Source organism: Zeugodacus cucurbitae, chromosome 3 (assembly GCF_028554725.1).
Source record: "Zeugodacus cucurbitae isolate PBARC_wt_2022May chromosome 3, idZeuCucr1.2, whole genome shotgun sequence".
In the NCBI taxonomy this organism is placed as follows: Eukaryota; Metazoa; Arthropoda; class Insecta; order Diptera; family Tephritidae; genus Zeugodacus; species Zeugodacus cucurbitae.
Genome location: NC_071668.1, coordinates 70,404,624 through 70,419,238, shown reverse-complemented (window position 1 = coordinate 70,419,238; position 14,615 = coordinate 70,404,624). Strand labels below are relative to the sequence as shown.

Below are 14,615 nucleotides of genomic sequence, written 5' to 3'. Positions count from 1 at the left end.
TAAGTAATCTGAGTGTGAGTAGGGGTATAATTCTAAATAAGAATATGGTTAGGTTAAGTTACGAAGGCTGCTTCCCTAGAAAGGGAAACCCACTTAGACTATCAAGAGCAGTCCTCTGTGATGCCGTAAAATTCAACCCCTCACTTATTTATGTATCGACAATCTGTAGAGGTTTTTATCTTTTGTATCCGCTTATTCGCGGGGTGCCCAAAAAAGTGAGATCCAGAGATTTTTTGTCTAGATCTCGCAAAGGCGGAACATTCCAAAAGCTTTTACAGCTAGCATCCGGTAAAATTTTTAATTTGACCGCGTGAATCCCGATCGGACAATAGCCAGTTAGAACACCTATAACTTGGGAAAGATTGACCTTGTTTAGGGCAAAGAGTTCCCTTGACCTCTTGCGATTTACTTTGGGCCAGAATGATCTTGCGACAGAACAGGTGCTAGTGACTGTCCAGCGCCTGCTCAGTTCGGTTGAGACCCATTCATCCAGAAGCAAGTTGCAAAAGGACAGCGGCGCTCCTATATGTTCCCCTTCCACTGTAAGTGAGATCGAAGTGCCTAGCCTAGCAAGCACATCAGCCTAACAGTTTCCTGCAATTCCGCTGTGGCCAGGCACCCAAACTAACTGAGAGCGAGGAATGGCAATCCTTTACCAGCTTGGAGCGCACAGTTATTGAGCTTAAGGCTACTATCAGAGTGGATTGTCACCTCTCTGAAAGCTGCTGCACTCCGCAACAGTGAATACGCTGCAACCTTTATGGCCGCCACTTCCGCTTGAAACACGCTACAGTTGATGAGAAGTTCCGGACAATAAACTCCTCCCCCAACCTTCCCCGCTAACTTCGACCCATCCGTAAAGAAGCTTACCGCGCCTATCCTCCAGTGACTCCTACCCACCCAACCCTCTCTTGAAGGTATGAGAGCAGAAAAGAGACCGCCAGGGTAGGGCTCGTCGACATGATGGTAGTTCAGTAGCCTCGGAATGAAGTCGAAGCGCCTGAAGATACTAGAGTGTCCAGGCTAGCACTCTCTTTTACACCCAGCCTCCCTCAGCCTGATAGCGGTTTTCGCGGCCATACACCTTCCGACTACGGGTGCTATATGAAGTAGGGAATTCAGTGCCAAAGGCGGTGTGGTCCGTAGCGGACCGCACATAAGAATATGGAAAAGGAAATTAAAAATTTGAAGAGGAATATAATATTGTTATATTTGTGTATGATTCTAAATATGAGTATGCATATGAGTATGAGTAGGAATTTGAGTATTTATATGAATATCATCATGTTAAATTTGTTTTTGAATCTAAATTGAAGATTCCTCTTTTTTTTAAATTGGCTTAAAATGGTGAAAGAATGAAAAATATCCATTTTTTAATAACAATCTATGTACTCGTAGCCGATCTGAGACAGCTAGAAATATTAGTTGAATATACCTTTGAAATTTTGTCCAAATGAATATTCAGTCCCTTCATCAATACCAATTTAGCTAGTTCCTTCATCCTCAAACTAATGGCACAAAGCTTGTACTTGAGTGTTTATGAAATTCTATGCCATGTGACTAAGTTTCCTTAAACAAATGCGTAACGGAAACCATTTAACTGCTGGTATCAGCAATAACGATGCCAAATGACTTTGTGCTGGTACTTAGTGTTGTTGTGTATAAACGAGGGAGCAAAACAGGTGTCAAATTGATATAAACGCTGCAGGCTTTAACACATATACGAGTAAATGTATGTATGTATTGCCAATACAAGTGCCAAACTAATCTGTTGCCATATTTTATGGCATAATGTTGTAAGCTAAATGGAATTTGTAGAATGAATGGTAGTTTACTAATACTGAGCTTAGAGGTTCACATTACATTTGTTAGTGGTGTTATATATGAGTGTGTGATACATTTGGTTTATATAATAGCAATTTATATGTATGTATGTATGAGTATATATTTATAAAATTATATATTATTGGTTGCTCTTAGCAAAATGATCTTACCTAATTAACTTTCTGTTTCGCTTCGTTTTCACATCTTATTGTACATATTATATGAAGTATACTTATATATTGAACTATATATATCAAATTTTATCCTTTCCCACCAATCATAAGCACATACTGGTGTCTAAAATTCCTTATATATTTATATGTAATAACTTAAGCCTTTAATTTACCTTCATACATCTGTATGGCTGTTGGCTTATATATCCTTTCGCTAGTACGCGTCGAGCTCACCAGCAATAATTTGCTCATGTGTGCGTGACCTATACTCATATTCACAGTTGAGTACTATTGTGTATTGAGCAGTTGAGTTTAATTGAATTTCAATAATCTAAGCTTATTAAAATGTTAGTGCACAACAGGTGCCACTTGACCTCATATTTCTATACCGACAAGTACTTAAGGGAATTACAAGTACATTACATAATTATATTCTAATACAATTATATGTGATTTGCAAGTACTCGAGTAAGACTTATAAGCTATGGGATTTTATAAATATAATTGTATGCATTCTGGTGCTTGTAGTATTTACTATATATTGCATATTTAACAGATAAATATACCGATATTGAGTTTATACTTTCGTCTAATCTATGCCATCGATATGTATTCGACTTTTTTCAAGCTCCAAGGACAGTGTCTATCAATTATTGGCAAAATATAAATGATTATGTAGACTGTTTGAAACGAAAACATTATGGCCTTCTTTATGGAAGTAAGGGAAGTCTCTTTGAAGACTATTCAATGACTTTAATTTTTTGGTTTCGGAATTAATTTTTAGTATTGCAGTATTATTTTATGTTTATGATATAAATTAAAGGTCCCCTTATTAATTTTGTAATTAAAAAATATTTTGACCAATCTCGAAAAAAATTTCGGGATTAAATTATTTCGGGATTGGTGTATCTTGAATTCAAATTTAAACCTAAAGCAATTTCAAAAGTGTTTGATGGAATATTGTATATGAATCCCGATATTCGTATACTGAATATTAACTATGTTTCTCTTCAGTTTGTTGAGGTACAATTTTACAGTAGACTAAAGCTTAACTAACCGAAAGATATACATGTCCTCTTCGAACGGCGGGTTTTACCACCGACAAACCTTGGATGAATGGGGAACTAAAATGTCTTCGAAGAAATTCTCGCAGGGCCTTAAACAAGGCCAAGAGGTTCGATAGTGCAAAGTGTTGGGACGAATACCAGAACGCATTTCGCAAATATAAATACATCCTCAGAACAGCAAAACGTAATTCGTGGCGCTTGTACTGTGAAAAAGTCAATAGCGTAAGCGACGCAGCAAAAATTAAAAGATTTTTATCTAAAGACCGCATGCAGACCGCGCTAATGATAGACACCCCAGGACGCGGGGCTTTAGACATGAAGGATTCAATAAAAATCTTATTAGATACTATTCCTTGCCAAAATCGTATAGGCCGATCAGTCTAACCTACTTCCTGCTGAAAGCGGCAATTAATAGATGCAAAGAGGCATAGAATAGCGGGAGAAAACTCAGTTAGAATTATCTGGGTACCCGGTCATATAGGTATAGAAGGAAACGAAAAGGCAGATGAGTTGGCTCGCTCAGGATCAGCTGGGAACGCAGTTCGATAGCGTAAGCGACGCAGCAAAAATTAAAAGATTTTTATCTAAAGACCACATGCAGACCGCGCTAATGATAGACACCCCAGGACGCGGGGCTTTAGACATGAAGGATTCAATAAAAATCTTATTAGATACTATTCCTTGCCAAAATCGTATAGGCCGATCAGTCTAACCTTCTTCCTACTGAAAGCGGCAATTAATAGATGCAAAGAGGCATAGAATAGCGGGAGAAAACTCAGTTAGAATTATCTGGGTACCCGGCCATATAGGTATAGAAGGAAACGAAAAGGCAGATGAGTTGGCTCGCTCAGGGGCAGCTGGGAACGCAATTCTCTTAAACTACCCCAGACCTTTCAGTTCTCTCAAGCGCTGCCTAAAGCAATGGATGCTAGGGGAAAATCTCAGGTTCTGGAACATGTGCAACACGTGTCGTACCACAAAACTACTATGGGGTAGTGTTGACACTGGACAAACCAAAAAACTTCTTACTTTAAGTAAAAGAGAACTAAGCTGTATCACAGAGGTCATCACGGGGCACCTACCTCTAAGAGGCCACCTGCAGAGACTTGACATGGTAGAATCGGCTGAATGCAGGGCGTGCGCGGAAGATGACGAGACACTAGAGCATTATCTCTGCGAATGCCCGGCCTTTTGTCGATTAAGGCTCCCATTACTCTAATCTGAGAGAAATTGGGCAGCAGGGATGGAATATATTCAGAAGCTTCGTTAAATCGACCGAGTTGTTCAGGTGACGCTTATCAGAGTACCTTTGGGAAGCACAATAATAATGGCCTAAGTGCGGCCGCTTGCGGTCAGGCTCTCTTCGCCTCTCTTTTCAACCAACACGAAAGAAATGGGTTATGTTTTGAAAAAAATTTCGAGATCCTGAAAAATCGGGATTGTATTTTTTTACTAAATAAAGTTAATATATTTAAAGAACATCGTTTTAAGCCGGAACTTTACTTATAAATATAATTGTTGTATACTTCGTGTACCTTACTCCTTGTATTCACATTTTCTCCAAACACTTACTCAATACTACATAACCATCCGATTCATTTGAAATGTAAATCGTCTACATCTATATAGACTCATTGCTGTGTAGCACTACCTCTACTCACTCTCTACTCACCTTAATGATCTGATTTCCGGATAGAGATATGCATTCGGATTGCCACCACTTGTTGTGCCATACCAAGCGAAATGTTGCTCCTGCACCAGCGAGTCATTGAACGCACCGTAAAGCATTAAGTGACCGTTCTCCGAAAGCCAAATTGCGTTATTCGAGTGCAGGATTTCCTCTACAAAGCGCAAGTGGCAAGGTAGCGGCAGTAGGTATCAATAGTATAGTCAGCATCACAGTCAGCAAAGATGAGTAGTCCAGCGAAGAGGTTGAGAGCGCAAGTGGTTATCGAAGCGGGTGTTGGGCGTCCCGCATATTTTTGGAATTCCAATTACGGTTTACATATTCCATTTATGTAGGTATGCCAGGTGTATGGAGTACATCCAATGCAGCCAGTTAGCCATTGGTCAATGTTGAGCAGTTGTGTAGCAAAAAAAAGCGGATTAAAAAAGCAAAAACGGAAATTCAATTTTCGATTTAAATCAATCTAATCGTATGCGCAATCAATGAGTATGAATGAATGAATGAATTGAAATGAATAAGAAAAAAGTCAATCAGAACTACAGTTAGCAAGCCAACTAGCAGCTGGCCAGTGATTATACTCACCTTCATAGAGCCAATCTGGTATGCCATTGTAGACGATGCCAGGCACTGCATCGCTCGTTATGCGGTACACATGATTGGTGGAGCGTGGCCCTTGGCAGTAGTAGATGTCATAGTTATAGACCAACACCAACGCATTGCCCGTGCCCGTGGTGGTGCTTGCATTGTCTCTGTTAGACGTTTGAGTGCTTACGAAGCGGGCATAGTGTATATATGGCCACTCATCGCTATGTGCATCGATTTTCAATTTGATGCTTTCACTGGAAGAGAGGAGGAGAAAGGGAGAAAGAGTGAAAAAAGTGAATGAGTTGAAAAAAAAAATCATCCTGAGTTGAGCGGAAGGCCAAGCTACAGTTTGACAGTCAACAGTTTGTGTTCTCTTTTTGTTGTTGTTATTGCATATTTATTTATAGCACAATATACACGTAGTCATTGTAGTAAATGCGGGTGTGTGTGTGTGTGTGTGTGTCTGCCGGATAGCGTAGATGAAAATACGGAAATAGAGTGGCAAAGGAAATGACAATAGCCGTGCAGCTGCCTTTTAGTTTGGTTTACAAGTAGATATGAATAGAAATTGAATAAACTTTTCGAGATAAGCCAATGGCTGGAAACACAATTTATGGTCAGTGCTTTGATTGCAGAAGCAGGAGTGAGGACAGAAGGTTAGTTAGCGATGTGCCATGCCAAAAAAGATAAACAGGAAATGCAAGTTGAATGGAAATAAATTATTATTTTTAGATGAATGCTACTTCAGGTATGACCTCAGATCATAAAATACATTCATATATTTAGAATTTACGAAGTAGCTTCTCATATTCCCTTTCTCGAAATGCAGACGGAGATTTAAGAGGCGATCGCTACTTTAATAAACTTTAAAATGTTTTCAAACTTAAGTCCTGTCTACGACTATACCAAGACGGCGATATAAAAGTCACGGCCCCTAACCCCTATAACTAATAGTGTATCTATTTTTAGACCAATAAACTTAAGCAACATTCCTACAGTGAACGGGATTCTGTTGGGAAAGAAAATTTGTTGATTTAAATCTCGTGTTCAGCAAAGTCTTCTCTGATTCATAAGGATTGTCAGTAAGATTTGAAAACCATGAACTCTTTGTTATATTTTCGCCTCTTCCCATCTCACATCGTAGATGTAGTTGCCATACTCACATTCTAAGCGGTCTATGGACATTTAAATTTTTATCAAATTATGGGAGAGTTTTCATTTTCATTGAGCTCAGAAAAGCGTAAACTTGTAAGCGTCCTGTTGTTGTTTCATTCGCGGTGTAGTAGTGGTTTTCTACACGAGGATTACTCCTTACTCTGGAAATCAAAACGTTCTCGATAGTACTAGAAAATAATATACTAAGGTCTTCGAGAGAACCTCATCTGATTGTCTCAAACTTGCAAAACGACTTAAAGCTAGTAAGGAATCACCTTCCCTCAGTTCGAATCTTGTTTTAATGAAGAGTCCTTTAAGAATAATCTTATAGTCTATAATCACAAATATATCACCAGCCTAGTTTCGGTTAGGTTAGATTAAAGGCCAGATACCTGTGCCAAACGAGATCCCAATTGGACAGCTAAAGATGCCAGTTCTTTGTTATGCCGCAAACTTATCAAAATGGATGCTAAAAACCCTCAAGAGAAACTTCAAAACGTTCTCGATAGTACTAGAAAATAATATACTAAAGTCTTCGAGAGAACCTCATCTGATTGTCTCAAACTTGCAAAACGACTTAAAGCTAGTAAGGAATCACCTTCCCTCAGTTCGAATCTTGTTTTAATGAAGAGTCCTTTAATAATATCACAAATATATCACCAGCCTAGGTACGGTTAGGTTAGATTAAAGGCCAGGTACCTGTGCAAAACGAGATCCCAATTGGACAGCTAAAGTTGACAGTTCTTTGTTATTCCGAAAACTTATCAAAATGGATGCTAAAATCCCTCAAGAGACGACAATGTGATTTTCTTACGAGCTTCTTGCCGTTGTTTAACTTGCAGCGAGTGAATTTTATCATCTCTTAGAAACAAATACTTTGCGTTAAGCTATGACAAGGTCATCTAAGTTTCTTGACGTCTTAACCTCATGTTATATATCATATATACAGTTTAGTTTCTTCCGAGTAGCTGTATCCAACTTCAGATGAGACGGATCAGAGACTTCCACGGTATTCGATTCTTGTTAATGAGTATTAGAAGAGCTTCCTAAAGATATTTAGAGATAACAAGAGCCTTTTCAAGAATATATAGAATATATAATATAGAAAGCATATTTTGTATGTGAATACGATGAAAGCATAAGTATGAGTTGAAGAAACTATGTTGATAGCTTAGTGGATGAGATCATAGTTGTGCCAGGGCGAAATCTTGTATCCTAAATGCAGTTAAAATCTTATAGCTTTTTCGCACAGTAGTTAATTGATCAATTAACCGGTCTTTGATCGATTAAAGCGCTGATTTAGATCGATTTACCTTACAAAAGTAAAATATTATTTTACTACATTAATTGTTAATCGAATACAAATTAGTTAAAACTGAAATGCAACTCTGTTTTGTTGTTGTCAACGCTGGAAATTTGTTGTGAATATTAATAAATTAATAATTGGCTTATGAAACTTACCAATTTTTTATGAACAGCAAAAACAAAAATATATTAAAGCTGATCATTAATCGAGTCTACCAAGCCGACTGTGCAAAACACATAAACTGCTTTCTCAATTATAATATAAATGTACTAAATTTATTTGGCTGTTACATTTAATTCGAAATAGGTGTTTTTTAAAGATAATATTGTATGTAGCGAAGGGTTTAAATACATATTAAGATTTCTTGACGCTGAAGACTCTGGAAGGTGAACACCTTTATTTAGAACAGTGCTGACATGAGGATGAAATATTTTAATTTCGCGTATTATGAAGGCTTAAAAAGTTACTATCAGAAAATTGTTGGAAAAGATAGATAAAAACTCCGTTCGAAAATCACGACTGGCTTTGCTTGGAATCAGATTCTGACAATTCGTTTGAGAATCATCAGAGTTGGAATCTTTCATATTCCAGGTTATATAAAGTTATTTTCGATAAGCCAGTTGAGAAGTTTAATTCTATCACAGCCTAAAAGTTGGTTATGGTTTAAAGAGTAAGGAAGCTATCCGGCTAATTAATATATTATTGTTGAAATGTTCGGAATTTACAATTTAATATTCATACGGAGCTTGATTTTTACAACAATTTACAGCCTTTATCAGTATTTTTTTCTTGAATTTCTTCGCTACTCACCTCGTTTGTATATCGAAGAGCGTGTATTGTGCCAAAAATGAATGTCGAAAAAGTTTAACGACATTCTGCGCCAATAAGATGTAACGTTTATCAGCAGATATGGAGAATTTATAAGGTGCAAATGTTTTCTGAAAGCAGAGAATGAAATGAGAAATTTGTGTTGTAATTACTTTGAGTTACAAATTCATATTTAAATGAGACTGTGTGGTGTAAAAAAAAAATAGATGTTTAATTTAATAGTTCATTTCGTTGTTGTTTTTTGCCTGGCTTACTGCTAATTTTAATGGCATTTTAAATGGTTTATTTCTCCCATAAAGCATGTTTATCTTTCTCTCAATATTTATTTGTGCATTTTTACTGCATTGCTGCGGTTTTGTGGCTATTTGACTAAACCCCCGGCGGGGAACGCTGGTGGAAATAATTGAAATGCATTAAGGGTTAAATGTATATACTTCGCTCTATTTCATTATGTGGCAATATGCTTTGGTTTTTGTTTTTGTTTTTACTTTTGATTTTAATTTATTAATTATTCATTAGTTGGTTGTAGAGTGTAATGCATACATTATGTTAAATAATAAATTAGCACTTTTTGTTGGCTTTCAAAGGTAAATGGTTTGCAATTAATTTCACTATATTTCACTGCAAGCGCTACACAGCGAGCGGTTAGGTTGCCAGCGAACCTTTTTGTGATTAATTATTGCGGTAATGTACTTGGTGATATATGTTTATATACATTTATATTCTAATATATATCATATTTAAACTTAATTAACATTTATTACAAGGTAAAGGCTTATTAAACAAGTAAGGAAGAGCTAAGTTCGGGTGTAACCGAACATTTTATGCTCTCGCAATTTATTTATATAATTTTATTAACATAACAAACAATTTGACTAACATATTCGGCATATATATGGTATAAAGTCCACTGAAAACCCTAATATTAAATAGATGGAAGATAGGGGAAGTTATGACCCGATTTCACACGTTTTTCGCACGGAGACATATTATTAGAAGAAACATATTCCCTCTGAATTTCTTCTTAATATCAGAGAGACTTAAGTATATTTTCGGTAAAAAAATTGTTAGAAGCACTGAGGTCCTCATATTCGATATATAGGGTCTTGAAAACTTATGGATCGATTTCGAGAATTTTTAGAAGGGCGATGCCACTCTTTAAATGCAGTATGTTTGCAAAGTTCTGTTCCGATATCTTCACTAGTCGACTTCACTCTTCGACTTCAAAGTTCTGTTATGTGGGAAGTAGGCGTGGTTGTGATCCGATTTGGACTATTTTGACAACATATCATTGGGAAGCTAGGAAGATATTACAAACCGAATTTCATTGGAATTGGTCGAGTAGTTCCTGAGGTATATTTTTTGACCCATAAGTGAGCGGAACCACGCCAATTTAAAATTTTGTGATTTCCTTCATTTTTGGACTGTATAAGGTAGTACTGGAAAGAAACGACTCTAGAAAGTTTCCTTGATATATTAGTAGTTTACGAGATATGTTCAAAAAACTTAGATCCAAATATGCCCATTCATAGTACGATCCTTTGTATCAAATTTTACTTCCATAGCTTTATTTATGGCTTAGTTATGGCACTTTATGTGTTTTCGGTTTGCGACAAACCATTATGTGCCCAAAACTATAATGCTCTCTTAGCAACTTTTGTTGCGAGAGTGTATAAAAATAATATTATTAAGAACAGGATATAGATACAAAAACATTCAAAATGTGGATACAATCTAAATTTTCTTCTTGTTCAAATGGTGTATAACATTTTTTGAACTTGACAGAGTGGTCGAAGTTAGATGTTCGAAAAATTAACAGACTTATATTTCGAATAATACTCGTCTAATTTTTTATTTTGTAGTCTAACTTCGAAAAATGGGGAAACTATTTTTTTTACTTATGACTAAGTCTCACGAAAATTTATATTTGGTCCGATACCCAGAAAAAAGCAGCGTTATTCTTGTTATAGATGTCTAACACTCTAGGAACGTTTTTTTTTTTATTTCTAGAATAATCTATTATTAAATAATTTTAAAATTAAAGTAACATATAAACTGCCTCTAACAACTGATTTCAGCTTATGTCATGTAATTTTTTACCAAAATCTGAGTCTCAAAACATTTTTTGTAAGAAAGGTTTTTAAGATAAGCAATTAAATATATTGTATGAAGGCGCGGTCATAAATACTTCCCGTTGAGATATCGCTATGAAAGTTTCACCAAAAATCTAGAAAAATATTTTAAATATATATTAAAAAATTGGCTCCATTGGACTACTAGGTCCTATAGCTCCCATAGAACAGTAATTTGTATTATATGGCAATGATGTGCAAAAATATTTCTCATGGCCATAGTTGGAGCGCCAAAACTTTCAGTAAGGCTTTGGAAAAAAGTTAAGAAAGCGAGAAAAAAGCTGAACATGATTTATCGTTATAGTTTCCCTCATCCAACCCCCATATTCCACCTATAAGAATAATATCATAAAAAAAATTAATGTAGGGAAAGGCAAATTGTTAACCAATTTAGTACCGTTCATTTTTTCACTGCCATTCAACAACCATTATAATTAGAACAAAAACTTATAATGTATCCTCTAGTAAACCGTACACAGATTGAAATAAAGACGATTTATCCTTCTTTCCAAGCTTCCTTAGCCCAATTATGATGAGTTTGAACTTGAAAATAGTTAATTCAAAGGCCATTATTATTTTGACGATTGCAAATACATCTGCAACTTTCCGCACCCAACTTTAGCACTTTTATTACTTTAAGACTCTGCTAAATACTATATAAAATACAATTAAAGGGGGATCGCGGGGGAACACAATTAAAACTTTATGTAAACACATTGAAGACGCAGAAAAAAGATCCAAAAAATATGGGTGATATAAAACACTAATTTCACAAAAAATACAAATATCTTTAGTCTTAATTAATTTCACAAGTTAAAGTAAATACCTTTAGCTTCAAAATCCATTAAAAATATTCTTGATTCGTTAACCTGAACAATTACCAGAACAAATGGAAGTCCTTTGTTTCTGCGAAATTACAAAAAAAAAATCTGATGTGCTTTAAAAAAAAATCCGGTTGTTCATGCATTTAACTCTATTTTTAGAAAGTACCGTTAGATTTTTAGGAAAACCCGGTTTGCAAATAGGAAGTGTGGACAATTTACAGGCCATCGGTATACATTTTGTCGAAAAATCGTGAGATGGATTTTTTGATTTTTGGCCTATGGCGGAACCACTGTGCCTTGATAAAATGAACATACTTTTGTGCCATAAATCATTTAAAATATTTATATAATATTTAAAATTCCCATCAGGTGGGAACATCTAGAAATTTTGTATATACGTCTTGAATAAAATACAAATATTTCAACATTTAGATTATTGACATTCTTAAAACATAACCTCATATAATTGAAACTCGTACTGTCAAGTTATTTCTTTTTATTTGTATTTATTTTAAAATAATATAAATTCATTTTGAACTTTTTTCATACTTACATATGTCACATTTGACATGAGCACCCGCTCCGTTAGACTAGATGCATTTAACAATACGATTCTTCCCCAATGATCCTGATAAAGAAATTCCTCGCCTGTCAAAGTGAGCGTGGAATAAAGGAAAAACGAAGGAATTATAAAATATTTCATGTAAAAATTAATTAAAATTTATAAAAAAAAATTATTCTGGTAATTTTTAAAACATGGCACAGATAATTTAAAAAATATACCAGTTTAATTTTGTTCCAATAAATAGCAGGAGTTTTAAGACGTCTGGTTTTAATTAGGACAATACTTTTTTTCGAAAGTGGGGTTTTTCACCTGATTTTTGACTGATTGCATATTCAGTTTTGTTTGCCATTTCATATTGGACAGATTTACTCCGAAACAACACTTGCTAGCATACGACGGCAAATGTAGCGAAAATTGGGGTAAAATTTTGCCTCTCAGCTGAAATTGATTCGAGCTAGCCACGGCGGTCACTTGTCCGAATTAATTTTTAAAATTGAATGCCTCTTATCTCTATAATAAAGCTTTATATTCATAACTATTAAATTATATGCGTTTTATGGAAAAGCAGATCTCTGAATATCCGTTATAACCTCAAACTCTGTGAAAACTTCCAATACCTCCTATAAAAATGAAAGAAATTAGTTTCAGATTCAAAGGTTGAAACACCTTGGAAGGCCCAGCTTCGGCGAACCTAGCCAAATAGGAATTTAGAATCGACATTAGCCGATTAAAGAAATTCGTAACAGATTCCAAGCGCCAGTCTATGTGAGATCTTCTGTATTTGCAGGGATCTGCCTACAAACCTTTGATTAGGTTTAGAAGAATTTTAGAATTTTAATAGAGTTTTAGAATTTTAAAAGAGAAATTAGATTTAATTTCGATATTTTCCTACAAAAAAATATAATAATTTGCACAGTCCCTTGAATTTCGAAAATAACCTCAATTTTGGTCTGTAATTATTAAAAAAAAAATAATAGAGAATCGCGGAAATTCTTCGAAATTCGTTTTAACATCAAATACAACATTTGAAACCGAAAATTTCTAAAATATATGTAGCTCTAGATTCTAGAAATTAACCTAAAACTTTCATTCGAAGTAGCTGAATTTTGAAATTCGAACATAGCCTCGAAAATCTTTCTAGAATAATTTTCAGTATTGAGAGTTTAAAGCTTTTTTGCCATATCCTCAATCTTCTGCAGAAATTTCAAATCATTTAAACCAAATATGAATATCAATATATTTTCGAACATAAAAATCGAACATCTCCAACTCTCGCCACAATATTTTAAGACTTTAATATCAGCACGCATTAATCAATCAATTTTAAACGAGCTGCTGCTCACACCCACACACATGTACTCACCATTTATCCATGTACCGTTGGCACGCTGCGGCATAAAGAGTCCGTCCACAATATCTTGCAGCTTGATGCGTTGCCCCTTGACGCGCGGCCCCTCATCGGGTGGTGTGAGAAGTACCTTTTTTGATAAATGCAGAAATTTTATATGTTGTTTTCTATAAAGAAAACCAGACAAAGAGAAAGAAAAAAGCACAAAAAAACCGGGGGGGGACACACGACCACCACGAGACACAAGTAAACACAAAAAAAATTGGAAAAAAATGGGAAAAATATATGACATAAAATTTACACAAAAATTTGCGGGATGACACAGCAATTGCGAAACAAAAAACATTTACTACATACATATACAAATACATATATACAAATACAGGAATGCATGAGGTAGAGTCTATATATACATACTACTACTACTTTGTGTGCTGAATACGGAATCTTATGGGTATGAAGAAAAAAATAGTGCTTTGAAAATTAAAAAAAAAATTAAGTTTAGTAGCCGAAAAGTATGCAACACATTACAAAAAGATGTTAAAAATGTAGCCTAGTTGAAATTATGAGAGAATGATATGAGGTTGGTGTATTAGGGCCGTTCATTTCAGTGATTTTTTATTTGGAATTTTTTTTGTATTAAAAAAAATATTTCGCTGTTCACATCAAAAAGTTTTATTTTGAATATAATAAAAAAAATATTAGGGTGAACCATTTTCTATTTTTGATTTAATCATATTTTTGGCAATTAAAAAAAATTAAAACTCCTTTAGTTAACCAATAGCCGAAAAAAAAAATTTTAATTTTTAAATAAATATATTAATAATTATAGCAATGCATATTAGGGTGGTTCATTTTGAAAATTTTTGATCTAAATTAATTTTAATTTAAAAAATAAAAACTTGTTTTATTATCTTATATTATTTTATATTAAAAAATTTGGAATATAATAGAAAAATAACAAAATTTTATTCAAAATCATATTTTTTCTTAATTATAAAAAAATGTCTTTTTAATGATATTTCTTATTTAATCATATTATTTTCTGATTTGTTTACCGTATGACCGAACTTAAAAATACAACATTGTATATCGAAAACCTAAAAGCAAAACGACTCACC

General features: G+C 34.7%; 1 protein-coding gene across 3 annotated transcripts in view; it reads right to left on the bottom strand.

Moving 5' to 3' along the window:
• Window positions 1–14,615, bottom strand: part of LOC105219561 (dipeptidyl peptidase 4) — a 110,193-nt gene that overhangs the window by 15,242 nt on the left and 80,336 nt on the right. For all 3 annotated transcript variants that reach the window (XR_008470284.1, XR_008470285.1, XM_054226748.1), the window contains 5 exons: window positions 13,510–13,624; window positions 12,135–12,229; window positions 8,608–8,735; window positions 5,334–5,590; window positions 4,737–4,905 (listed from right to left, as the gene is read on the bottom strand). Coding sequence is in view for 1 of the 3 variants with exons in the window: in XM_054226748.1 (XP_054082723.1) it covers window positions 4,737–4,905; window positions 5,334–5,590; window positions 8,608–8,735; window positions 12,135–12,229; window positions 13,510–13,624 (764 nt within the window). In the remaining 2 variants the exon portion in view is untranslated. The remainder of the gene's footprint in view (window positions 1–4,736; window positions 4,906–5,333; window positions 5,591–8,607; window positions 8,736–12,134; window positions 12,230–13,509; window positions 13,625–14,615) is intronic.